Source organism: Juglans regia, chromosome 2, assembly GCF_001411555.2.
Source record: "Juglans regia cultivar Chandler chromosome 2, Walnut 2.0, whole genome shotgun sequence".
Taxonomy (NCBI): Eukaryota; Viridiplantae; Streptophyta; class Magnoliopsida; order Fagales; family Juglandaceae; genus Juglans; species Juglans regia.
The window spans coordinates 10,663,520-10,690,533 of NC_049902.1; the positions used below are offsets into that span (position 1 = coordinate 10,663,520).

Below are 27,014 nucleotides of genomic sequence, written 5' to 3' on the forward strand. Positions count from 1 at the left end.
AGAGCTAAGATGAGGTCTATTGTATTGAGAGGACCATGCATGCGTACCCCACAATCCATATAGCCTGTGGTAGCCAGATGCGAGATTCTTTTTGTCGCCTTGGAGGCGAGCAAATGTAGGGAGTTAGGTTAGATGCTTTAGGAGCGACTAGACTAAGATTTTTCTGGTGCTGATATAGGCATATGCTCTTTGAGGAAGAGAAATCTATCGTAGCATGTATTTCATACATGTGCTTATTCGACCAAATGAGTAAGTAAAAAAATGGTTCCCTTCTTTCTCACTGTGTTAAGTCTCATATTTTATAAAGTTTTGTTCATTTACCTTTGACTAGATCATAAAATGGATTGTGATGTCTGCTACTTTGGCGTGCTATCTATGACCATGATTGATACAGTCTAAAGAGGCATTCCTGGGAAGCGGTTCGACCAAAGTCAAATGAGATGAGGGTGAAGGGAAGACTATTCAACATCGTATCTTCAATATTGTTTGAGGACGTCGAATTATGGCGCTACACAGTAGTAGTGACTAAGGTTGTGAACACATTGAAATGATTTGGAGGTAGTCAAGCATTATTCTGAGTTTTTTTGAACTCAAGAGGATTTGAAAATGCTTGATCTAATGCGATCAAATAAGTATAGGACATGACAACACACTTTAGGGATGTTGCTATGCTAGTCTTCTCTGAGAGATATTTGGTATAATGCTCCCACCTTTCTTTTTCCAGATGTGTTTGGTGGTTGCACAACCTATTTACTTGTTTGAACAAAATTGAGAACGTTAGAGAGATGCAGGCCAGGGGTCATGCCCACTGTGTGCAAGTGAGAGATGTAAGATGGAGGGGCGCCCATATGAGCAAACCCCTCCTATGTCGTAATGGCATGTAATGCATGGCCTAATGGCCATGCGTTACATGCTTGGGAATAAAAGTGGCAACGACCACTTTATTGTAGGAATTAACAGCTGGCCTTTAGCCAGCTGTATGTGATGCACAAGGAGGGCTATATACAGCCCCCCCTCGGATGGTTCCTTGGCAATTCTAAAAAAATATATAGAATCTCTCTCTTTTTATTCTTTTGAGAAAGTATCTATGTTGTTGGTGTTGAGTGTTACTCTAATTTATTCTACGTAGTATACTTCACTACCAAGAGGACACTCTTGAGGCTTGCTGGATTATTTGTTCAGGTTGGATAGACTTGTGGAGCAACTCATCAATAAGTTATGCTTGAGGTATTCCGTTGTGCACTCTAACACCTATGATATCATAGTGTTTTCTTTATATGGAAGATTTGTGTTATTTTGCAGTACGATACTGTGATGGATCTCTTTTTTCTTTATACGTTTGTGCTCTTCTCAACTGTCTTTGCCTTCCTGATCTGAATTGATGGGTAATTTAAATCAAAAGTATAGAGTGCTATTTTTGTTATTTGTGAATTTTGACAGATGAATCAATCTTTAGGGAACCCCTACAGGGTTGTACTACTCAAATCGTCCATGCATCCACCCTAGAACCAGCCACCGCCCTGTCTATTCAAACCTGATTGAGCAACCGCCTTGGTACCAATGCCTCCTCCCCTGCCCACGTTAGGCTTTGAAATGGCCGCAGCTACACCACAAGGCAGGTATGTTTGACATGTTTGTCAAGGAAACAAATGGAGGCATGATTGACCATAGCACCTCAAAAGTCTCTTGTATTTGTTGTTTGTGTGCAAACATACATCAAATAGTTCCAGTTTAACAAGATAAGAAAGATGCAAAGAATCGCAAAGTTGTTGGCTCATACCATCAATATTATATCAAATCTGGGATGGGCGAGAATATGAGGATCAGTTGGTAACAGATCTATGCATATATAATTATATAATTAAATTTGATATATTGATAGTGCGTGTAGATTTAATAGAATATTAGTGATTCTTAGCTCTAAGGCTAGGCTGGTTTGATTAGGGCTGCAACCCGATGCACTCCAACCGGGTCTGGGCCCGGTCCGACCCGACCCGATACTGTTTGCGTGCCAACCCAGTCCGACCCGACCCGCACAATACCGGGTCGAGTCGGGTCTTCGGTATTTTTTTTTTTTATTTACAGCTTAATGAAATGAATATAGCATGCAAAACTGGTTCACTAAGATCTCAAAAGACATCAAAAAAATATTGACATAAACCAAAAAAAAAAAAAAAACCAAAAGAAGAAGAATATTAATTCTTCCAAAAAATAAACCAAAAGAACTAGAACTAATAAAAAGAAGGAGCCATCTATTACAAAGCCTATTACAAAAACTATCTAAATTAGAACTAATAAAAAAAATGTACATAAGCCATCTATTACAAAAACTATCTAAATTACAAAAATATGAACATTAACATGCATATAGTCCACATCAACATGCATATAGGCCAATGCAGATCAGTGCACCAGCCAAAAAAGGGTGCTTCGAAAGGAAAAACAGAAGATAAACCAGCAAAAACATGCATCAACATCCAATTCCCATGGAAAAGAACTCATGATGAAAATATCAAAAAAAGAATCCAATCAGAAAAGTGGTTCAGAATCTTCAGATTTACAATAAAGACAACTTCCAATTTCAAATATAGTAAGGACTTTTGAACCTACCATGAGACCCACAAGCAAATGAAACCTCCGAAATATTAGATATAGCTGTTTGCATGCACCTGCATGTAAACAAATAAAACGTTATAAGAGTTCAATTTTTTCAGACACTTCAAATCATGCTCAAAGACTACATTCTCGGATAACATTAATAAGAGAAAAAAAAAAACTTATTTTCAGCTCAACATATCTAATAACTAAATCCTAGTACCCAACAGCAAAGACATCATTAAAGCATACATATGCACTATTCTTGAAATAGCAAAGCTAACTGCATTCGATACATTAAATAGCAGAATATGCTCTCCTCTGCTATGGGTTACAAGTGCTTGAGAAAAATGGCTATTCAGCCACATCCACAAATTTATGGTAATGGAGACCAGATTATGAAAACAAAACTATCTAACCCTTCACTACGTTCTACCCTAACATTTCTCCAATCGATAGGTAATAAAGTAGCATTGAGAATCGAATTCACCAGCAAAAACAAAACTTTTTAGCAATTGAAAACCCTAAAAACAGATAAACATAACAAGGCCCAAAAATTTGCTTAAAAAATAGAAGAAGTAAGAAGTACATGTTCCACAATAACCAAACGTGACTAAAATCATACCCGAGCACTTCTCCAAAAAATGGGTTTATGGAGACAGCACTCATATTCAGTGTGTAACAAACAATGTTACCATGTTGGAGAATCAAAACCAAAAGCTCGAGCAATTGTTTCTAGAGGCCAACTAACAACATAAACCCATTTCAAGCTCCACAAAATAGAGGACCAAACAGAGAACACACAGAGCACCAAACGAAGTTCTAAAATTTAAATCTTACCGAGAGAGAGAGAGAGAGAGAGAGAGAGAGAGAGAGAGAGAGAGAGAGAGAGAGAACGCACCTCTGAGATGATTTCTGCGACCGGCGACGGCGAAAGGAGACGGAGAACGGCGACAATGACTAGGGTTTCCGCAGTGGAGAGGAGCGTCTTCGTCTTCGTCTTCAGAAGTGATTTCGTCTTCAGTCGGTTTGGCGGATTCGACGGGTTATTTTTACTAAAACCCGGCATCATGCATATGACCCGATGAACCCGTCTCTCACGGGTTGGAGACGTCGGTTCTGGCGGACGGGTCGGGCTTAGGCCCAATTATGCACAGCCCTAGGTCTGATTGAGTTCTTTTAAGATGGTGTTTGATATAAAACGATGAATTTTTTAAGCTCCTTGGCAATACAATATATAGTGATTGTTACCGCATCACAGAAATATAGTAATAAAGTACGAATCTATCAAATTGTGTAAACCTTTTCAAGATTTTAGATTACACAGGACGGGTCACATTCTAAATTGATGGGAGCATAATACTGTCTGCAGGCTGTCAGCAACAGCAAAAATCCAAGACCCAGCAACAGCACAAGGCAGCAACACTGCAAATGAGAAATAAAGCAAACAAAGCAAAGGAGATGACAATTATCAAAACAGAGAACGAAGATCATACAAACAAAAGAAAAACAAACAAACAAACGTACCATCCTTTCCAAAACCCTTCACCCCTAGTTGTAGTTTCAACGGGAGGCATGTGTTGGGGATACCCTGCAGCAGCGTCAGTACCTCTGGTTGGGTAACCAATTGGTGGAGGTGGTGCAACATGATAATTAAGAACTTGAACGTTGCCCTGATCTACTACTGCCTGTGGATGTCCATATATAGCTCGGCGGATATGCAGCCACAGGTGGGGGATATGCCCCTGCTAGTTGAATATACATGAACCAAAATCAAAGATCCCATGATCCAGAAGATATAGTCTGAAATATCTTTAGGCTTTCCAAAGGAGGCAAAAAAGGAGGAATAAAGTATCAGTTTTCTTTCAAAACTAGTTATAACGAAGGCTCTAGAATTTAATTACACTAGCATATAACCCGCACAATGTGCGGGCTTATATTTTCTTAAGCTAACATTGACAAAAGATGACCAATACCCCTTATCTAAAAACAGTATGTCTGCCTTCTCGTCTAAACTTAGCTCCTCAATGCGAAGTCCTAGATATGGTATAGCCGCTGCCTCTACCAAACCTGTCAAAACAAAACTGCTTGGGAAACAAAATTAATTTCATTCCATGTCAAAACCAAAGAAATGCCTCAGACAATACGCATATAGATAGTTTGTTTCACAATCTTTCAGCACGCACACAATGGGGAAAAAAATGAAACCTTAATCTGCAAGCAAGCGAAGTCAAGGAAACGGTTTTCCATTCCCAGGGCACATCCGATCGCTTCAAAATGGGCCAGTCCAACCCAGTTTCCTGAACAAAATTACCAAAGGGTATTCGTAACTTGCTCTGTTTTTTGTGCAGAAAACAGGGGCATTCCGTGAGGTTGAGGGTGCTATTTTCAGATGTGTAGGGTGCTGCACGGTGGGGTCGTCCGTTTTGGTTGATGTCGACAGCAGCCTCGTAGTCTATGTAAGGAAGTCCATCCTTAATCGATGAGGACGATCGAACATCAGGGACTGACTCTGTTTCTGTAAACTTGTAAAAACATTTGTCTTTCAACTCGGTTTTTTCAACTAGGTTTATGATGATGAAAGAAATAAACGGCATGCATAACAAACCTGGTGATTCTCCACCACTTCGCACCGTTGGTGGAGTAGACGATTGGTCTTCCAACATGTTGCAGATTGTCGGTGAAGTCGAAGACTTTGTTTTACCGCTTGATGTATAATAGAGGCGTTCCACATCTAGACAACTCTTCATACAAATAATAGAGGCGTTCCACATCTGACTTTGTTTCACCGCTTGATGTTTCAGATCACCTCTCTCATTTCACTTGGTGTAAGTCTCTCTTTGCAACCTTTCATTTTCGAATTTTATGGTATGAATACCAAGTCAGCAATTGAAAACTTGGCTTTTATATAATTAAATAGATATATGATCCTCTCAACATACTTCTTTAGATTATAGTTGAGGCACTTTACTTAGCAGGAGCTTGCTGCTGATCATAGTGACTCATGACTGATAAAATCAGATGCTTGCGAAATGCGCGAGAGAGAGAGAGAGAGAGAGAGAGAGGGTCGGACGAGAGGTTGAGGAATTTTGAGTGGATTTATAAGTCTTATAAGTCTTGTGGAGAATTTGAGGCTAATGAGGGGACGGCAACGAGGCGTTGGCCTTCGGAAATTTCAACATAGCTGCCGATAAATCGGATAAACAAATGCCATGTCTGACAAAGCCACGCGTAAAATGTTTGGTGCATGTTATGAAATGGTTCTGTTCGTGCCGGAGGATCACACTTGCAAATAGAAAACTGCCACTTGTCAACCGATGATGTCATATATATATCCCAATAAGAAAAACCAATGAACTTTCATGTATTTAAAGTTTTATACATCTGCACCATAATTAAGCAAAAGTTTTATAGAAATTTTGATCAACACTCCTTTGCTATGTATTATTTGGATTTACGAACATGTGTTTTCTATTTTAACCTATTGTGGTTTGGATTTTTAAGCAATAGCTTATTTACTATTTTATTACTATTTTTAATTATTTTTAATGTAATTAAGAATTGCCACTTGTCAATTTTTTTTAGAAAAATTTACCTAAATCTTTTTTTTTTTTTAAGAGATGGAAAGGATGTCAGTTCTGTGATGTTTTTATGGCTGACAACTAGGACACTGGGAATTCTGAAAGAAGATTACTAATTTTCTGGCTTCTTTCGAGGAAGTGAAGACGTGGAGGAGTACAAGGTTGTGTTTGGATGTTGAAGTGAGTTGAGTTGAGTTAAGTTGAGATGATAAAATATTATTAGAATATTATTTTTTAATATTATTATTATTTTGATATTTGAAAAAATTAAATTGTTTATTATATTTTGTATTGAAATTTAAAAAAGTTGTAATGATGAGTTGAGATGAGTTGAGAGATATTAAAAAACCAAACGAAGCCTAACTCACTTTTCTAAAAGGCTCGTCGATGACTCGTAAGAACAACCCTTCCCTTCCTTCTTGTGCTAGTAGTTCTATAGGCCTTTGACTCGTAGGGAGAGACTAGGGGAAGGGCAGAGCCTCACCTTGCAGTAGGAAGGTGTTCGTAGCTAGGACGAGCATTCTTGTTAGGAAAGCCAGATCCACTTTTGGCAAAAAAAATAAATAGGAGTCTTGTTGAATCCGAACTTATGGTAAAGAATTGTTGGAGCTTCCTATCTGATAGAAAAAGATCTCATGATCATGAATCGATCTTACCTAGGATCTCAAGTACCAAGTGGCTGAGAATCTTATGTCAAAAGGACCAATGATGATGAAGTAGCAAGGCCTCGAAGAACGAAAAATTCTTGCATCTTCTTCCCTATATTTCTTCTCATTTTCTTTTGTTTGGGTTCAAAGATGTTCCTCGTTCTTGGTTTGCAAAGTAAAGAATTTGAGCTTGCAGGATCATGGAATTTAGGCTTTCTCTACTAGTGCAAGTGGTCAAGGATTGCTTGATCAATTTGGAGGCACTTCCATCTCCGATAAGTGTATCTGACGAATTTATTTAGCTATGGAGTATTTTTCTTTTCTTTATTGTTTGCTGATCAACTGGTAGTTTATTCAATGATATAGGGAAAGAACTCCACAGTTTGTTGTTCAAGCTTATTTGGCTAGGCCAAAGAATGTGAATCTTCAGGAGACAGGTCTATTGAAGATCAGTTATTGTAATGTTTATTTCCTAGGAACTCTTCATGTTCTTATTTATGTTTTACTATTTTAACCTTTCCCATTATTAGCTTGTGTTGGAAGTTGTATTTCTGTTTTTAATGAAGTTTGTAAGTCTCAATGTAAGCTTATATAAACGTGTTCAATGGAAGATGAATAGCATAACCATAGAATCAATCCATGAACAATTGGGTTGAGGTTTCTCAAGAATATTACCCTGTTTTACTTCTCTGTTTCATTGTTCTTAACACCAACAATTGGCATCAGTTCCTTTGGAGCAACAGCATCAGTTCCTTTTTTCAGTGGTGAAAACTACGATTATTGGAGCATTAAAATGAAGACTTTTTCCCTATCTCAAGATCTATGAGATGTTGTGCAAAAAGGAGTGAAAATACCAGCAGAAGGAGTCTTGGATTCAACTCAATCCAAGCAAGAAAGCACAAAGGATGCAAGAGCCTTATTCATCCTTCAACAAGCTGTGTCAATCAATCTTTCCAAGATGGATGAGGCCTAATACTTCAAAAGGAGCATGGGAAATTCTGCAGTCCGAATTTCAAGGAAATGCAAAGGTAAAACTTATTAAACTTCAAGGTTTAAGAAGGGAGTCTGAAAACTTTAAAATGAAGAATCTGAAGAAGTAAAAGAATATTGCTCCAGATTAATTGAATTAGTTAATCAGATGCGTGCTCATGGTGAAGAGGTGACTGATCAAAGGATTGCTCAAAATATTTTGATCAGTTTACCTGAGAAGTATGATCATATAGTGGCATCAATCGAGGAGTCAAAGGACTTGCAAATTCTGTCAGTCACTGAGCTGATGGGATCACTTCAAGCTCATGAACAAAGGGTAGCAAGAAGGGGTGATGGTTCCTTGGAGCATGCTTTCCAATCCAAGGTGAATTTGAAGAACAAGAAAACAAAAGATTATAAGAAAAAAGCTCATAGAGATCAAAAGAATTCTAATTATAAAGAAGGCAAGTTGAAAGGAAAAATGGGAGAATTTCCACCATGTGGTGTTTGCAAAAAATAAACCACTTGGAGAAATATTGCTATCATGTCGAGAAGCCTCAATGCTGGAATTGCAAGAAGTTTGGGCACATGGAAAAAGATTGTAGATTTAAAAACAATCACCAAGCTCACTACTCTGAAGAAAAGGAAGAGAATGAGCATTTATTTTTCACATGTCAAGCCCTCACTCAAGAAGAAAAATTCTGGTTTATTGACAGTGGTTGTAGCAACCATATGGCTTCTGATGAAACAATTTTCACTGATCTGGACACCTCTATTAAAGCCAAAGTCAAGATGAGAAATGGAGAACTTGTTAAATCTAGAGGAAAAGGCGCAGTGGCCATCTCAACAAAGCAAGGTACTAAGTTTATTAAAGATGTATTACTTGTTCCTTCTCTTGATCAAAATTTGTTAAGTGTCAGCCAAATGATGGAAAATGGTTATTCCTTGTGTTTTGAGAATGATTTGTGTAAAATATATGATGAAAAAGGTAAAATGGAATTGGCTGAAGTAAAACTGGGGAGAAGTAGAAATTTTCCCATTCAATGGAGCTTTCCTAAGGCTATGGTGGCAATAGTGGATGAGACAATGTTATGACACCAAAGATTTGGGCATTACAGTCTCAATTCTTTGAGATTATTGCATCAGAAGGGGATGTTGAGAGACTTACCTTTCCTGGAAAAAGAAATTGAAGTATGTGAAGGGTGCATGCTTGGAAAGCAACACAAACTACCATTCCCTTCAGAAAGCAATTGGAGAGCTAAAGGAAAATTACAGCTGGTTCATACTGATGTATGTGGACCAATGAGGACTTCAACTCACAATCAAAGCAGGTATTTCATTCTTTTCATAGATGATTTTTTTCATAGATGATTTTACTAGAATGATTTGGGTTTATTTTCTTCATGAAAAATCTAAAGATTTTGGAGCTTTTAAGAAGTTCAAACTGGTAGTTGAGAAGCAATCAGGCCATAAAATCAAATTTTTAAGGAGAGATAGAGGCAGTGAATATAACTCCAAAGAATTTGAAAAATTTTGTGAACTTGAGGGGATAGAACATCAGCTATCTGTGGCCTAATCTCCACAACAGAATGAAGTGTCCGAGAGAGAATAGGACAGTCATGGAATGGCAAGATGCATGTTACTTGAGAAAAAATTGCCCCAAGAATTCTGGGGTGAAGCAGTGAACACTACTGTGTTCTTGCTCAATCGTGTGCCTACAAAAGTAGTTGAAAGTCAAACACCTTTTGAAGCTTGGAGTGGAATTAAACCCCTCTGCAAGTTTTTTTAAGGGTTTTTGGTTATATTTGTTATATTCATGTTCCATCTCAAAAGAGAACTAAGCTGGAAGAGAAAGCAGAAAAAGGGGTATTTGTGGGATACAACAACATTTCAAAAGGTTTTCGAATTGTCAACTTGAAAACAAGAAAATAGGTTGTGAGCCGAAATGTGAGGTTTAATGAAAAAGCATCTTGGGATTGGGAAGCTGAGAAAGTGATTAAACAAAGTGTAGAGGTACCAGTCGAGTCACTAATAGAAGAAGAAACAGAAGTTGAAGCCTAAGATTCTCAGCAAACTGAAACCAGAAGCTCCATTGCTGATCAATTGTCCTCTTATCACAGTGATGAAGAGTCATCTCCTATATCTCCCATAAGAAGAACAAGGTTGCTGAGATAAGTGTATGAGCAGAGCAATTATGTCACTCTTGAGCTTGTAAGCTTTACTGCAGCATCAAAAGAAGAAGTCTGGCAGAAAGCTATGAATGAAGAAATAAAAATGAATGAAAAAAAATGAAACTTGGGAGTTGGTTTCTCAACCCTTAAACAAGGATGTCATTGGAGTAAAATGGATTTATAAAACCAAATGGAATCCCAATGGTTCAATATTGAAGCACAAAGTAAGATTGGTAGTTAAAGGATATGTGCAGCAGTTTGGAGTTGATTACAATGAAACTTTTGCACCTGTTGCAAGAATGGATACAATTAGAGCATTGGTGTCACTTGCAACTGAAAAAGGTTGGGAAATCTTGCAATTAGATGTGAAGTCAGCATTCCTAAATGGTGTGCTGGAAGAAAAGGTTTATGTCAATCAACCCGAGGGTTTTGAAAAAGAAGAAGGCAAAGTTTACAAGCTAAAAAAAGCTTTGTATGGACTAAAATAGGCACCACGAGCCTGGTAAGGGAGAATTGACAATTATTTTACCGAGCAGGGTTTTAAGAGGAGCAAAAGTGAACAAAATTTATATATAAAGTCTCAAAACAGTGCTGATTTAATCATTGTGTCTTTATATGTTGATGATCTTGTTTTCACAGGAAGCAATCCTAAAATGCTTGAGGAATTTAAAAGGGTTATGATGGCAAGCTTTGAGATGAGTGGTTTGGGAAAAATGCGTTATTTCTTAGGCATGGAAATAAGTCAAGAAAAGAATGGAGTTTTCTATGCTCAAAAGAAATATACTGAAGACTTATTGAAAAGATTCAACATGACAGGTTGTAAACCTGTAGCAACACCATTGATTCCAAATGAAAAACTGAGAAAGGATGATGATGGGAAGAAAGTGGATGCATCAACATATAGAAGTTTAGTGGGAAGTCTGCTATACTTACGAAATACCATACCTGGTATTTTATTTGCTACTAGTTTGCTTTTAAGATTTATGCAAAGTCCTAGTCAAATTCATTTTGGCACTGCCAAGAGGATTTTGAGGTATTTGCAAGGAGCAATCAATTTTGGCATTTGGAATGAGAAAACATCAAGTACAAAGCTGGTAGGCTTCACTGACAGTGATTGGGCTGGCTCATCTAATGATATGAGAAGCACTTCAGGATATTGCTTCACCGTTGGATCTGCTATGTTCTTTTGGAGTTCAAGAAGACAAGGAAATGTAGCTCAATCCACTGCCAAGACTGAGTATGTAGCTACTGCTGGATATACAAACCAAGCCATTTGGTTAAGGAGAGTTCTTGAAGACATGGGTGAAAAGCAACTTGGTTCTACTCAAATATTTTGTGACAACAAATCAGCTATTACAATTGCCAAAGATCCTGTCCAGCATAGTTGAACTAAACATATAGCTATCAAATATCATTTCTTGCATGAAGTAGAATCAAATGGAGAAATTGAGATGAAATTTTATCGGTCTGAAGAACAGATTGCAGATATTTTTACTAAAGCACTCCCTCGAGACAAGTTTCAGTTTCTCAGATCACAGCTTGGTGTAACTAGAAATCACATCAAGGAGGAGTATTGAAGATCAGTTATTGTGATATTTATTTCCTAGGAACTCTTCATGTTCTTATTTATGTTTTACTATTTTAAGCTTTCCTATTATTAGCTTGTGTTGGAAGTTGTATTTCTTTAATGAAGTTTGTAAGTCTCAATCTAAGCTTATATAAATGTGTTCAATGGAAGATGAATAGCATAACCATAGAATCAATCTGTGAACAATTGGGTTGAGGTTTCTCAAGAATATTACCCTGTTTTAGTTATCTGTTTTCATTGTTCTTAACACCAACAAGGTCCAATTTGTCTCAAATTCCAGCAAACATTAAGTAATTATGAAGACACGAAGAGTTATGTATAATCCCACTCCCAAATCAAAATCAGAGAGTGTTGCATCATCTCGTTTCCATATCAAAATCAGAGAATGTTGTACTTATCACTAAGGAATTTTGTTTTTTGTATAAGGATGAAGTGGGCTGCACCATCTTGTAAGCTGACAAACATCACCTTACATTTTTCAAAAGATCATTTGGTGTGTATGCTTCAAGTTGCTTTAAGAAGTTATATACAGTCTAAAAGCATTGTACAAAAGCCAAAATAAGATGGGGGATATCTCTGGCAACCTTTTATGTGAAAACTATGGGGGACAGAAAAAAAAGCCAAAACATCTCCTCATTGGGCACTTTTATAAAGGGAAATATTTTAGCCATAAAAGATTATACAAAAGTAAATCACAAATTGATGTGGTACGTCATATTAAAGTAATTCTTATTACAAAGTAGATCTAACGGATCTTATAAAGCCACGTTAGTTTGTAGGTTTATTTTTGTATAATTTCTTTTTTGTGTCCGTAAGAGTTCTCTTTATAAATTATGACCATTTTACTGTATACTTATGATATTCTTGTTTCAGTCGCCATATAGTGAAACTACAGTTACTGTTTGGTCTAATTTTTCACACACACACACACAAGTGTGTCTTAAGATTTGGAAAGGACTACTAATGTTTGTAATAGGATGCTTTTTAATCAAATTTGAGCAAATATGCATAGTCATTTTGAAAACGAAGCTCCCACTGGGTATATTGGATCAAATTTGAGAAATAATATATTTATAACTATTTTACAATTATTTTACAACAAATTTACAATTACAAAATGACTTTCTATTTCACTTAGAATTATAAAATTGTTGTAAAAGAGTTGCGGATTAATCATTTTTCAATTATCTTTACATGCCCTGTAAACCCATTTTACCTGGTCCCATGTATCCCAAACCCAATTCCTTGAATTATGATTAATTTTTTTTTTTTGAATCAACATGTCCGTGAGATATGAACACACCCCTTTTAGCCCGCCACTCAGGATGGATGGGCTTTTGGGTCGACGCCACAAGCCCAATAGTTTTTGGGACATGCCCTTTCAATGTAGGCCTAGACCCAGGCGTTGCTCGGCTTACATCTGCTGTAGCTGTGTTTGGCTTAGGCTTCACTGTAGACCCAGGCGGCCTGCAACCCAAGCCCATAACCAGGCCCAGGCCAATGTCGACTTTGTTCATTAGTTCCCTAACCTCCTCCATGAATCCCGACAACTGAGCTTTGATAGCCCACATGACACCTTCCACTTCCCCCACCCTCAGCACCTGTTAGAGAGCCTCCCACCTCCCATGCCAGATTGCACTAGGCGACAATTGGCCTCAGATGGATCCCGTCTCTTATTGCTTTCACCCCCTAACACCTTACCCATGTCAACCCCCATGACAAAGCCGCACCCTGCCGGAGGACATGCCGGAGACCTCAAGACAGAAGCAAACGAGGCACCTTTAGAAGGGAGGGGCTTCCCCGCATTCAACCCACTACTAGACTCACCCTCACGTCTAACACTTGCAATCTGGTGACACTCAGTATGCAATCTGTTTGCATTTTAAAAAATAGGGGCTTTAGAGCCAGCAACCAGTCTAAGGTGATACAAAAAACCTTCCCATCCATTACCCTTTAAACCTTCAGGGATAGCCAGTAAACCCCTTCTCTTACCATTCCCGAACTCGTCCAGTTGCAAAAAACAACCCCTGGAGGTGACTTGGCGTTGAATGGTGAGAACTTCGTTACCCATCCTCAGTTTTCTGAAAAAACCTTCACGCCGGGAAGAGGCTAGGCATTCCTCTACCATTTTTTCCACCCATAAAGTCGACGCCCCAGTTAAGTAGATGAACATAACTAGCCTTTTGCTACTTTCAATAATGCAAATTTTGTAACCACCCTCATTCAAGAATACGAATGTTTTTGATTCCACCATTAAATACCTATCGCCCTACATCAAAGCAACTCAAAAAAGAAGAAGGGCTGGAGACAAGGAAGAAAAGTAAGGAAAGATGAGAAGACCGGTGAGAAGCGCCGGAGATGGAGTTGCATGCGGTCATGAGAACTGAGAGGACGGAGAGTCTAGTTATTACTCAAGGAAGGAGTTCTTATTTCTTGGGTTATTTTAATTGATTTGTGTTGATATTAGATACCAAATCAAAGTCTTATCGGGAAGTTGATTAGATCTTCTGATGCCTATAAATATAGCCCTCCTTTATATTGGTTAAATCATTGTTCAGGTTAGTAAAAAAAGTGTTACTGTATTAGGAGGTCATGGCTACCTCGAAGTAGCCATAAAAAAAAAAAAAACTTTTTTCCTCTATTGCTGCGATTCATTGTGCAGGCCTAGGAAATAATTTTCTCGGTTCATAACATTACGACCTTGCTTATGGACAGGCTAACTGTTTTAAAAAATAGCAGCTATTGAGAATTTCCATTGTTTTAAAAACTAGAAGAATAGTGCTGTGCTTCCTTGGCTCCTCTAGGGTGATGTTTTTCTGCGGTCCAAAGTTTCTGTGAAACAGTTGTTTGAGGTTGTGATATAAATAATATTGATGATGGAACTCTTGGAAGTTGCCAATGAGCCCTCTTCACTTCAGCTTATGTTTTTCTGCCCTTTGGAATTGTTTGATGCTTTACTCCAAGGTGCATTAATGGTTTTCGATGCTAATGCTTGTTCGGCCAAGGATGAGTAGTTGGTATCTGTTACCCTTTCTATCTAATGAGAATGTATTTCTAGTGAATGCATCTCTATTTTGTTCAAAGATGTTTGTTTGATGTGATCAGGAAAAGACATGATGTATTCTTTGAAGACCATTTTTTCACTTAAGTCATGATATGTAAACTTCTTTTACAAATTTGACTATATTGGCCTTTCCTTCCTCTCGTTTTGGCCTATATCAAATCGTATTTACTGTTGTCACACATCTGAGTATATTTGTGTATATAATCAGTCCATCATTCTTACAAGTCATTCCCACAACCTCATACTGTATCTTCCTTCTTGACCAGGATATAAACATGTCACCTCTTAATTCATGAGTTCTTAACATGCCTTCCAAAGTGTTCCTGTATTACAAAAACTGGTATAATATAATTAGCTGTCTTAAAAATGTCTTGGCTATCATCATGCCAAATATCAAGCATTTCCAATCTAGCATGCTTTGACGTATAAAGAGTAATGTATAAATGGATTTATCCTCCAATGTCATCAATGATCAAAATTTTCACCCACAACATTTGAATGAAAACAGGGATCCTGTAAAGTTGCAATAAAGTAATTTTTGGATTTTGGGTAAAATTGGTGGATCTTTCGATTTTGCAAAATAAGCTTTAACAAGGATCATAAATTCATACACTTCTCAATTAGTCTTGATACGCTTTACTTCAACCAACACTGAAGGTTCCCACAAGACCAGGAAGAGGCCCAAACAAGGATCTCATGGTTTTCTGGATTTGAAGTAAAGTGTAACTCTTGCATCGGCTTGTCTTTTACTGAAAAAATTGCTACAAATTTTTGCAAAGATTGTCTTTTTTGTTAACTCAGAAATGTTGCTTGTAATTCCGTTCTGACCTGTCCATGTTTGGAATCCCTTCCTTGCTGCAGGATATGATATGTTCTATTGCTGAACTTGAAAGCGACAGACAACCCCTTGCTATGAGGTATGACCGAAAAACTAAGGATACTACTATAGGGATCATGCAACTTCCACTAAAAACTGCTGAGTGGCTGGTCAGGTACCAACTGCATGTCCTGATCCTCTTTTAAGCATGTAACTGCTTTCAAAGGGAGGTGAGAGTTTTTATCTTGCCTATCTAACTCATATTATGTTTGTCAAATGACACTGCAACCTCCTTGCAGTGAGTTGGGGTACAGGTCATATGAAGGGGAGGGGAATCCAGATTTTCTATTCCGGCCTTTTGTAAGCATATATCTTGGTGCTGCTTACATTCAGTGGTTATGCAATTTTGAGCATACGTAAGTTAAAAAAATATGGTTCTTGCAGGTCCCTCTTCCATGCATGCCTTTTTTAGGCTCATAATGTATCCGTATTGTTACAAACAAAATCTAATAGCGAGAATTGACATGATTACAAATTGATTTTCTTGGTGCTGTGATTTATGCTACCCTTTTGCAGAGAAAGAAGTGAAGAGTTCATAGTTAGGTCATATAAAAGGGGTCCAAAAAAGGCAACTCATAAATCAACTTTGGCATATTGGAAACGGTATCTTTCAGTCAAAGAATGTCTTCCATCCAGGTGTTGTTTTCTATCCGTTATGATGATTTGGAAATTATGTAAAAACTAGCATTTTGGAGTACTTAGATCACTTAAAAAAGAGGTGGACTGGAAAATATGTTGTTTGCTCAACCCCCTTAGGATGTTGTATATATGATGAACATGCAATGATACTTCATTGCTGCTATGTCTGAATATGTCCTTTCCATACTTTCTTTACATGTGCGGGTAGAAGCTTAATTTCACCCTCTTCTTCTTCCTCTACTTTAATACTGTCTATTTTAATGTTAATTTGTAAGTAACATGGTGAAAATGAGAATTAGCATAATATATGGTGATATGGTATCATGCTGAAGGTTTTTATCTCTTTTGTGATGACAATAGATCTTTTACTTCTTTGTTCAGGGATGGTGAGAGAGTAGCCATAAATTGAGTTGCCAATCTTTTCTTTTTGGATGAATTTTAGAAGACAAAAAGTCATCTCAAACTTTTAACAGTTAACTTATGTTTGATCTTACAATCCCCATTTTCATTCAAGCCCTGAATGTGTCTAATATACTGGTTTCTGTTACATAAATTTACACTATCACCAAGAAAGAGGTCCATGCTTTAAAAATTTTGCTTGAGAATACCCAAGTTAGTAATATGTTCAAGGCTCAGAAACATAGAGTTCCATAATTCGCACACGTATCCATGCTATTCTACACACACATCCATGCCTATATCTTTGTTTGTATAAATGACGCCTTTGTCCAAAAGACTGGAATAGCCCCATGATATTTGCTACTATTTATTCCAGTGCCTGTAAACAATGTATAAGTTGCTGCAGAAATAGCAGTAGGTAAATTATGCTGTAATTTTGACACATCTAACTAGAAAGCAGGATCCCTTGCCTATAAGAAGCAAAGCCAATGTCTCGTAAGATTAATTTAATAACCTCTGAAAATTTTCTGAAATTGATTGCTATTGTATTGTTTCTTTTTGCAGAAAATTATTTGATAATGGTCCTTTGTCGAATGATGCTTCAACATCTACAACACCTGCACCTGCTTCACAAACTCCTGGTTGTCCCTTTTCCAGCTACTTGGGTTTCATGCTCAGCATTCATGTTCAGAATATAAAATAGGAATTTATAAGTTATAACCATTTGCCTCTTTTCACTTCAGTGCCTACTTGTCAAAACTTTTCAAACAACAAACATCACAGCATCTTTCTTACTTCTTTGAATATTATTCGATTCTGTTGTGATAATTGGATTCCAAACATTTTTCTGTTTTTTAGCTGTTTGATTTTTTTTAATGTTTTCAATTTATTTTTTATATTTGGAACATCAGTCAACTATTATGTATATAATTTTTGAAGTAGAATGTCTGCTTCTATTGAGCCACTTAATCCATTTCTCCATTAAATGATTATATATTTAACTGCTTAATATTTAAAATAATTGGCAAGGCTGTGTTCATAAATTTTAGACAATTTAGAATATTAATGGACTGGTAACACTTTGTCTTGTTCTCTCTATAATACTTCTTTTTTCTTTCCTCAGTAATCAAAGAAGTTAGCGTTCAAACAATTCTACTAGCACATTATAAACATAATTAAAAAATATAATAAAATTTAAAGTTAATTATTTTTTCCTATGCATCTTGCAGATGTTAAAATGATAAGCATTTTTTTTTTCATGAGCACAAGATTTTATGAACCTTGTGGGGGGGAGGAAATACTATCCAAGTATAATATGTTGCTAGCTGACTTGGTCCTGTGCATATTATTCTGTTTTACCCACTAATGCGGTGAAATTAAAGTAAAATATTCTATTTCCAAAGCTGATACTGCTAGATGAATTCAAAAGATTGAGTCGTATTAAAAGACAACTCCAATACAAATTGTGATCAGATGCAGAATTCTTCTAAAGCAGTATTTTTGATAATTTAATTATTGTAGTTGACTGCAATGGACTAATGCACCATTTTAAGGTTTTTTAGTGTGAATGATGCATGATGCTCCTTCAGCTCTCCTTTACTTCTATTCAACTTCAAACTAGGCAAATGTTGTCACTAATGTTATCTACTCTTTTCCAGAATTTCTCGATACAAGTGGAACATTTTGTTGTTGATTTTATTTTAGTTCTGTTATAATAGTGGGTGATTTTCTTTTGTGTCTATACTGATGAAGCAGGCGTTGTTTACACATATTGGGACTCTAGAGCTTCTCCAGAGGACATGGAAGAATTGTGGAATCATCCTGAGGTCCTTAAAGAGTGGACTAAATCTGGAGAGAGACGGGGAAAAGTGCGATTTTCCCATGATGACAGCAAAAGGCCCTATCTCTCACGGGTGGAACTAAAGGTATGAGTCCATTACAATCAACATTCCTTAAGTTATTAGTTCCATAACGTGGATCTGTGCTTTATTTTTTCTTCTCTTTCCCTCCCACATTTTGACTTTATCCATTAATATTTCCATTAAGATTTCATTTATGATTTATATTTTTTGTTCATTTTAAGATAATATAGTGGATAATGACAAAGGTCTCATTCAGGATCTTATTGCACCTGTAGTTAGCATGTTGCTGGTGCACAATTGAAGCTTATATGAATGTGACAAATGTCATCATGTTGATATTGACACATTCTTGCAGGCAGTTGCTGAAATCATTTTGTCAAAACACTTCAGCACAAAAGCAGTTAAACCTGTAAGTGTGAACTTCATCTAGAAAAATTTGTGTAGCTCTTGTAAATAAGATGGTGTTTCGTGACTTTATTTTTATCATTAATGTTTTTGTTGGAGTTGTGTTTACTATTATATGTTTGTATTTAGCTTTTTTTGTCAAGAATTTTCTTTGAGGAAAGATTGGCTGGTTTAGATACCTGTTGTAAGACACATACTTCTAATTAAAAATACGCAAATGTGACTAGATGGGAGACGTAATTTTAGACGGGTTAATTGCCTAATCAGTCCTTGGACTTTCATCATTTTGCAAAAAGCTCCTTGAATTTTCACTTTTCTCATATTTCATCGCTGAGTTTTAAGCAGCTCACAATTCTGTCCTACCATTGATCTCCTGCTCAGTTTTTTATGTTGCAAGGTGCCACGTGGCGAATAATACATGTGTTAGCCAATCAGAAGCCAACACATGGATGTATTACTTCCATGTCAGTTCTATCACTAAAATAAAAATAAAAAACAGAAAAATTATCTTTGAAATAGAAAATCATGAAATCTTCAAAAGTCAAAAAAATAGAAATTGATAAAATATGAAAGAGTGAAAGGAGAAAACGTGCCACCAAGAGCCACCACCATAGTGTACAGATTGGGCTGCCAGGGGTGGCCAGTGGCCACCATCTTTCATCACATGGATGGCCCACCAAGAGCCACCACCATAGTGTACAGATTGGGCTGCCAGGGGTGGCCAGTGGCCACCATCTTTCATCACATGGATGGCCCACAAGATGGCCCTTGCTGGTGAACCTTTGTTGGCTTGATCAGGGCCACCCAAGTGTGACCAAGTAATTCTGAGTCTCTTTAAACCATATTTTTCATGTGCATCAAACACACATTTGTAGGCCCGCTTGTGGGCTAGATCGGTGTGCCCAAGTCATTTCAATATGCATTTCTCCTATATTAAAATTACTATTTATTATATTAAGGTTTTTTGTTTGTTAGTATTTATCAATAGTATTATCTAATATACCATATTCTTTGTTATATTTCCTCAGGTATTTTGGTTGATTTGAATAAGAGACACATACATAACTAAATATTTTAGTTAAAAGCATTTCTCAGTTATATACTAAGCTAAAACTACAGACCGAGCCCTTGTCATGAAAGTTGTTAGCTTGTGGTAAACGGGTCTCTTTAGTTTTTCTCATGCACACGACAAAGATGCATTGCACATTTGATCCCCCTCCCCCCCTTTCCATTTAAACGATATATTGTCACTATTGCCTCGTTAGGGTCATTCAGTCACTAAAATGCAATCTAATAGGATTTACAGAATATTAGATAAATACTTGCATAATTTTAATTCATTATATTTTGTGAAGTATTTTCCATTTATCCTGGAATTGTCGTATATACACTTTCAAGCTTGTACCTCTACTTTTCTATTTATATATTTGCAGTCTAAGCATACATATTTCCTTTGAATCAAGCATCGATCTTGAAGTGTTAGGTGTGTCTGAATAATTTTGTTGACAATGGGAAATCGTGAGGTGTTTTACTCCTGACTGGCAGTGAGATGGCGGCGAGAATAAAAACTCTGAACCAGTATTTTCTTTTTGTCATTTTTTTTCCTGACCTTGGGGCATGATGCCACAGTGTAATCTGTTAGATCTATGATTTTCGCCCTTTGGGCTTGAACTAACATTTGCTAAGTTGTGGAGAAATTCATTATGAACTCAAAGATAGATGCCAATAGGGAAGCATTATAATCTTACATTTCTCTAATTAGATTAAATTTAGTTATGGCAACCGAGGAAAATTGTTAAGCCATCTGGAATTTTTAACTATAGCTGATCTTAGCTTCCCAAAAACTGCTGTTTTCATCTCAACTCTATCTTCCTTATTTTTCTTCTGCTTATTGCAATTGTATTTTTTAATTTTTTTCCTATTATTGTTTTGGGTGCACAGACAGTTCTTTGTGCTCTTGCGGAGGTTGTTAACATGCGTTTTGTCAATGGAGTTGGCCCCCGTCCTGGAATAATGGGAATTGACTATTCAACAGCTTTCTGGCTTTACATGTATGTGATTAACATAGTACATCTGAATTATGAGATTATGTAGAGGAATGTTTAAGTAATTAAGGGCCATTTGTGCTTTCATATTTTGGCCAACTAGAATGAGAAATTTATGACTTTTGGCTTCTTTTGGGGTATTGGGACGTCTGATAATCTAATTTGATTTTAAGCTTCTTAGTGAATGCAATAAGATTCATCTGTGTAAGATGGAGTCCTTACCACATTGATATTTAAAAATCCATGAAAATGATTCTGTGTAATTGGAACCCAATATGCCCAAATTTCAATTGACCGTTCCAGGAGTAACATGAACTACTTGTTTTGTTTGTTGCCAGAAACAAAAATAGTTCAAATCCTATAAACTAATGTCTCAACTATTTCCATTTTTTGCATAGTGCTGATTGAAACAACCCCTTTGTATTTTTATACCAAAGCTGAAACTTTCTTGTACTTATCCCTGTTGTGTATAGGGAGTTGGGCTACAAGGCTTATAGAATTGATTCTGTTGACGATCTAACCAAGCCATTCGTGTCAATGTATTTTGGTGCGGCATATTTGGCATGGTTATCAGAATATGAAGGGAGGTAGGCTTGTTGACTGCAAAAAGATTTATTTAGCTGTGGAGTATTTTTCTTTTCTGTATTGTTTGCTGATCAACTGGTATTTTATTCAATGATATAGGGAAAGAACTCCACAGTTTGTTGTTCAGGCTTTTATTGCCGGGCCAAAGAATGCGAATCTTCAGGAGACAGGTCCAATTTGTCTCAAATTCCAGCAAACATTGAGTAATTATGAAGACACGAAGAGGTATGTATAATCTAATCTCACTCCCAAATCAAAATCAGAGAGTGTTGCATCATCTCGTTTCCATATCAAAATCAGAGAATGTTGTACTTATCACTCAGGAATTTTGTTTTCTGTATAGGGATGAAGTGGGCTGCACCATCTTGTAAGCTGACAAACATCACTTTACATTTTTCAAAAGATCATCTGGTGTGTATGCTTCAAGTTGCTTTAAGAAGTTATATACAGTCTAAAATCATTGTACAAAAGTCAAAATAAGATGGGGTGAACATCTTTATACAGCAGTTATTGCTTTTATAGAATCATTTAGTGGATATCTCTGGCAACCTTTTCTGTGAAAACTATGGGGGACAGAAAAAAAGCCAAAACATTTCTCCTCATTGGGCACTTTTAGAAAGGGAAATATTTCAGCCACAAAAGATTATACAAAAGTAAACCACAAACTGATGTGGCTTGATGTGGTACGTCAGACTAAAGTTATTTTTATTATAAAGTAGATCTAACGGATCTTATAAAGCCACATTAGTTTGTAGGTTTACATTTGTGTAATTTTTTGGTGTCCGTAGGAGTTCTCTTTATAAATTATGAACATTTTACTGTATACTGATGATATTCTTGTTTCAGTCGACATATAGTGAAACTACAGTTACTGTTTGGTCTAATTTTTCACACACACACACGTGTGCGTGTGTATTAAGATTTGGAAAGGACTACTAATGTTTGTGATAGGATGCTTTTGAATCAAATTTGAGGAAATATGCATTGTCATTTTGAAAACGATGCTCCCACTGGGTATATAGGATCAAATTTGGGTAATAATATATTTATAATTATTTTACAACCTATTTACAATTACAAAATGACTTTCTATTTCACGTAGAATTATAAAATTGTTGTAAAAGAGTTGCGGATAAAGGGTTGCAAATGAACCAGTCTGTTCGATAGCCCGCTCGGTAATCGCTCGATTAAACTCGAATCGAATTCAACTCGTGAAAAAAAAAGATCGTTCGTGAAAGCAGATACCCGCTTGATTTGTAAATGATACATACTTGATAAAACTCGACTCGACTCAGCTAAGGCTCATTAATGCCCGCTTACTTATATTCGAGTTGACTCGTTAGCTCAACTCGATTAAAACTCATTCATATATTGATAAATATATACATACACCTATGTATATATACATATATATATGTATTAGCTAATACTATAAGCATACCACTTTTATAATTAAATATTTAATATGTAATCTAATTACTTATGTCTATATAGTGAATATACTTCATAGGTATATTTTATAATTTGTATAATAATTAGTCGATAAAATTTAATAATTTCATATACTAGTATATAGAATCATATATGAAATAGATATATGCTATCATATTAAGTGTATGTATTAATAATATACGTAGCCATATAATATATTGTTATTTTGGATAAATATCAACTAGTTAGATATTAATTATTTATAAATTTTTTAAAATTTTATAATTCAATAGATGTTCTACTTGTTACTTGTATAAATTTAATATTAGATATTTTATTTATTTTTGTTTAATTTATTAATTATTAAATATTATAAATTTAAAAATAAACAACCGAGCTCGATCGAGCTCAAGCTCGGCTCGGCTCGACTTGAACTCATTTGTGTGATGAGCTCGAGTTCGAGTTGAGAGTTTAGCTTATCAAGTAGAGCTCGAACAAAGAATAAAAAAAAAAATCTCGAGCTCGAGTATTTTGAGTTGAGCCGAGTTCAGCAAGCCAAAGATCGACTCGGCTCGACTCGATTATAGCCCTATGCGGATTAATCATTTTTCAATTATCTTTACATGCCCTTCTAAACCCATTTTACCTGGTCCCATGTCTCCCAAACGCAATTCCTTGAATTATACTTTTTTTTTTTTTTCGAATCAACATGTCCGTGAGATATGAACACACCCCATTACACGGATTAAGTAAATTTTGTCAATTGGAATGTTTAAATTTTAACAACTACTTTCAATTTGAATGTAGTGTCACGCCATGAAAAATATCTAAAAGATTCTTTTAAAGAAAATGATTTTTTAATCCGTTGTGATATTAAATATATAATGTTGTATAATATTTTTTCTCCTTATTAATATTTTTGTCAATATTCTAAATTGGTTTTCGGACTAACTTCCGCTCCTATGAAAAACAAATTTTTGTTGAATTAAATGAGTCCCATTTGATTTGGTTGACATGAGCTTGTTTAAGGGCGATCATTATTACTATTCAGTGTGCTCTCTCGGGTTAACGAGCATTGTTGTTCCTCAGTGTGCTTGCCCTGGTTGTGAGCAATCTTTACTTGCCCCAGTGTAAGATGGTGTTGCTCACTCCGGAGCAAGTGCTCTTTGCTAACGCTTATACTTGCCTTGGGCGTGATAACTTTTTATTCTGTGGGCGAGCATTTCCCCTTTATTCTTTGCTCGCCCAAGAGGTGAGCTTCACTCTTCTCTTGTAGTGCTTGCTTTAGAGCGAGCATTGTTACTTTGCTTTAAGTGCAACAAATTTCAAGGCCGAGATTTTTTTAAGGAGAGAGGATATAACACTCAGGTCGAGAACCAATCTCAAGCTAATCGCAGTTGCTACAAAATTTTTATTTTGGGTTAATAAGTATGAAAAGCTCACTTGAAATCTTAATGAATAATTTTGGAGTAGGCTACGAGTCCCAAAATTTATTTCGGTGCTATATGAATTTTTATTGGGCTTAATAATTAAGTTAAAATTAGTCAATGGACCAAGTGGGATCTATTTATTTGGGAATTGGCCCGAAAAATTTACGAGACAAGTTGAGTTGAGATCTATTTTTATTTATTAAATGATCGATCCATGCAAATACGAGTAAGCCAAAAAAATTATATGAACCACTTTAACTGACCCAACCCAGTTATTAAGACCCAAAATTGGTTGTGCTCTAAACTGATAGACCCCAGTGTCCAAATGTTTTTAGAAACTTCCCACCACATACAACTCCAAGCCCATGCACGTTTCTTCCTCTCCTTTCTCTAGGTTTTCCAATCACCTATATATATATATATTTATTTATTTATACATGATATATTTATCTCATTCATGTAGAACTGCCAAGCTCTGTTACTGTCGCCAACCACTGCCCAACGCCTACCCTACTACACCTTCACAAGCCGCCAGCCCTACGTTTTAGCTAACTGGCCCATACTTCTTCGTTGCAGCACCTAGACAGGTTGAGAGAAAGGAAAACCTCCCCACATTGAAGTCCAGCAGCCATGTCTCCCTCTTCAGCCACCACGTTGTTGCTGCCTCCTCCCCCCAGCCCCTGTCGCAAGGAGTAGTAGCCTTCTAAGGAAGGCAAGCCATTGCATCGCAAGACAACCCCTACACATCAAAGCCGTAGTAAGTTGCTCCTGGGGAAATGCTGCAACCGGCGCAGACCAGTGCCTGCAGCCACGGGAAACACCTTTCACGGGAGCACCATCCTCATTGGAATAGATCAACCGTGAGTTGAACCTCTGCTATGTTGGATTGCATGTGGAGACTTGGTCTGTGAGCAAAAAATTGAGGAATAGTGAGTTTGCTCGACAGTGGGCTCAAGCGATGCTCAACTCGTTAGTTCGCTCGAGGTAAGCTGGACAGTGAGCTTGAGCGAGACACAAACCCTAGTGCTCGTTCGAGCCACGCTCGACACCCTGCTCAAGCCAATGTTCATCGGTTGTTCGCTTGAGGTGCGCTTGACATGCCGCTCTAGCAAATAACGTATTTTTTTGCTAGATTAGGATTTCCAATGCCGTTTACTATAAATATGTTATATTTGACTTGTTTTACATGAATTTTAGCATATTTTTTGAGAGAGAACAATTGTCAAGTGAGTGCATATTGTGTGAGAGAGCAAAAAGCCCTAGAGAGCGTGAGTTGAGATTGAGTGATTGTAATCTCCTCTGGTTAATAAGATTTCTGCAACTCTGTGGATGTAGGTAATTTGCCGAACCACGTATATTGTGTGTTGTGTGCTTGTTTTTTCTTTTGTTTGCCATCTTTGGTGTATGTGTTTAACACAATAACTGGTATCAAGAGACATGTTGGATGTGAAGGAGAGCGATGGTTGGAGATCAAGTGAAAGCACATGGGATCGAGAGGTTCGAAGGCACTGATTTTGGGTACTGGAAGATGTAGATCGAGGACTATCTCTATGGGAAGAGGCTTCATCTTCCACTATTGGGAAAGAAGCCGGAGAGCATGGATAATGCTGAGTGGACCTTGTTAGATCGATAGGTTTTGAGGATTGTTCGGTTGACCTTGTCCAGAACAGTGGCACACAATGTCCGTAAGAAGAGAACCACGACGAATCTCATGACGACTTTGTCAAGTATGTATGAAAAGTCGTCGGTGAATAATAAAGTGCACTTGATGAAGAAATTGTTCAATATGAAGATTTCAGAAGGTATGTTTGTGCCTAACACTTGAATGAATTCAATACGATCACAAATCATCTATCTTCAGTAGAGATTGAGTTTGATGATGCGATCAGAGTGTTGATTTTGTTGGTATTACTGCCAAATAGTTGGGAGGCCATAAGAATGGCTGTGAGTAGTTCAGTCGACAAGATGAAACTGAACTACGACGATGTATGTGACATGATCCTTGCTAAAGAGGTATGTAGGATAGACTTTGGTGAGTTCTCAAGTTCAGAATCGGCCCGAAATGTTGACAATCGGGGTAGAGGACATGACAGGTCAAGCTCCAAGAGCAGGGGGAAGAGCAAGACTAGATCTGGGCAGCAGATCACGTGCTGGAGTTGTGGCAAGCAGGGCCACATTAAGAAAAACTACAGGAATCAAGAAAGTGTTGAGGATGATATGGTGAATGTAGTGGTAGAAAAAATTTATGATTACTTACTTCTTGTAGTGCATAGTCCGATTGATGATTGGGTGTTGGATTCAGGGGTTTCGTTTCATAGCACCTCACATTGAAAAATCATGCAGAATTATGTTGTTAGTGATTTCAGGAAGATGTATGCAGCTGATGAAGAGACACTGGATGTAGTGGGAGTGGGTGATGTTCACATCACACTTCCAAACAGGAGCGTGTGGACTTTACAACAAGTCAGACACATTTCAGATTTGAAGAAAAACCTGATCTATGTGAGACAACTTGATGACAGCAGTTAGGCTGTAACGTTCTCTAGAGAAGCTTAGAATATCACTAAGAGTGCGCTGGTTTTAGCGCATGGTAAGAGATACAACTCTTTGTATTTAACATCAGCATCTAGTGATGTGCAAGGAAATACAAGAGTGCAAAAAAGCAAGTTTGATCACTCGAAACATGTGAGGAAGCCAAAGGGAGTTAGCTTTGCTTTTCCTCATGA

The 27,014-nt window shown here is 36.9% G+C and overlaps 1 protein-coding gene across 6 annotated transcripts; it reads left to right on the plus strand.

Annotated features, from left to right (window-relative positions):
• The first annotated feature begins 6,569 nt into the window (after window positions 1-6,569).
• LOC108997944 lies at window positions 6,570-22,202 on the plus strand. 6 transcript variants are annotated; one of them, XM_035687883.1, is made up of 13 exons: window positions 7,755-7,851; window positions 7,962-8,648; window positions 8,781-9,123; window positions 15,477-15,607; window positions 15,732-15,848; window positions 16,009-16,128; window positions 17,095-17,171; window positions 18,286-18,455; window positions 18,748-18,801; window positions 20,739-20,848; window positions 21,316-21,429; window positions 21,527-21,652; window positions 21,771-22,202. In XM_035687883.1, the coding sequence occupies exons 3-13, from the start codon at window positions 9,085-9,087 to the stop codon at window positions 21,796-21,798; spliced, it is 1,086 nt and encodes a 361-aa protein (XP_035543776.1). In that variant the 5' UTR covers window positions 7,755-7,851; window positions 7,962-8,648; window positions 8,781-9,084; the 3' UTR covers window positions 21,799-22,202. The 6 variants fall into 6 exon arrangements, with proteins under 6 accessions (XP_035543778.1, XP_035543779.1, XP_018829878.2 ...); XM_035687884.1 differs by having other exon boundaries at window positions 7,760-7,851; window positions 8,021-8,648; XM_035687885.1 differs by lacking the exons at window positions 7,755-7,851; window positions 7,962-8,648; window positions 8,781-9,123 and adding an exon at window positions 6,570-7,281.
• Window positions 22,203-27,014: the final 4,812 nt, after the last annotated feature.

What these genes read in the sequence shown, in the direction of transcription:
- LOC108997944 (XM_018974333.2), top strand. Translation starts at nt 7,729, where the DNA reads ATGCAAGAGCCTTATTCATCCTTCAACAAGCTGTGTCAATCAATCTTT. An exon ending in TTATCAGAATATGAAGGGAG is followed by an intron (nt 21,430 to 21,526) that starts GTAGGCTTGTTG and finishes TCAATGATATAG; the next exon opens with GGAAAGAACTCCACAGTTTG. An exon ending in AATTATGAAGACACGAAGAG is followed by an intron (nt 21,653 to 21,770) that starts GTATGTATAATC and finishes TTTTCTGTATAG; the next exon opens with GGATGAAGTGGGCTGCACCA.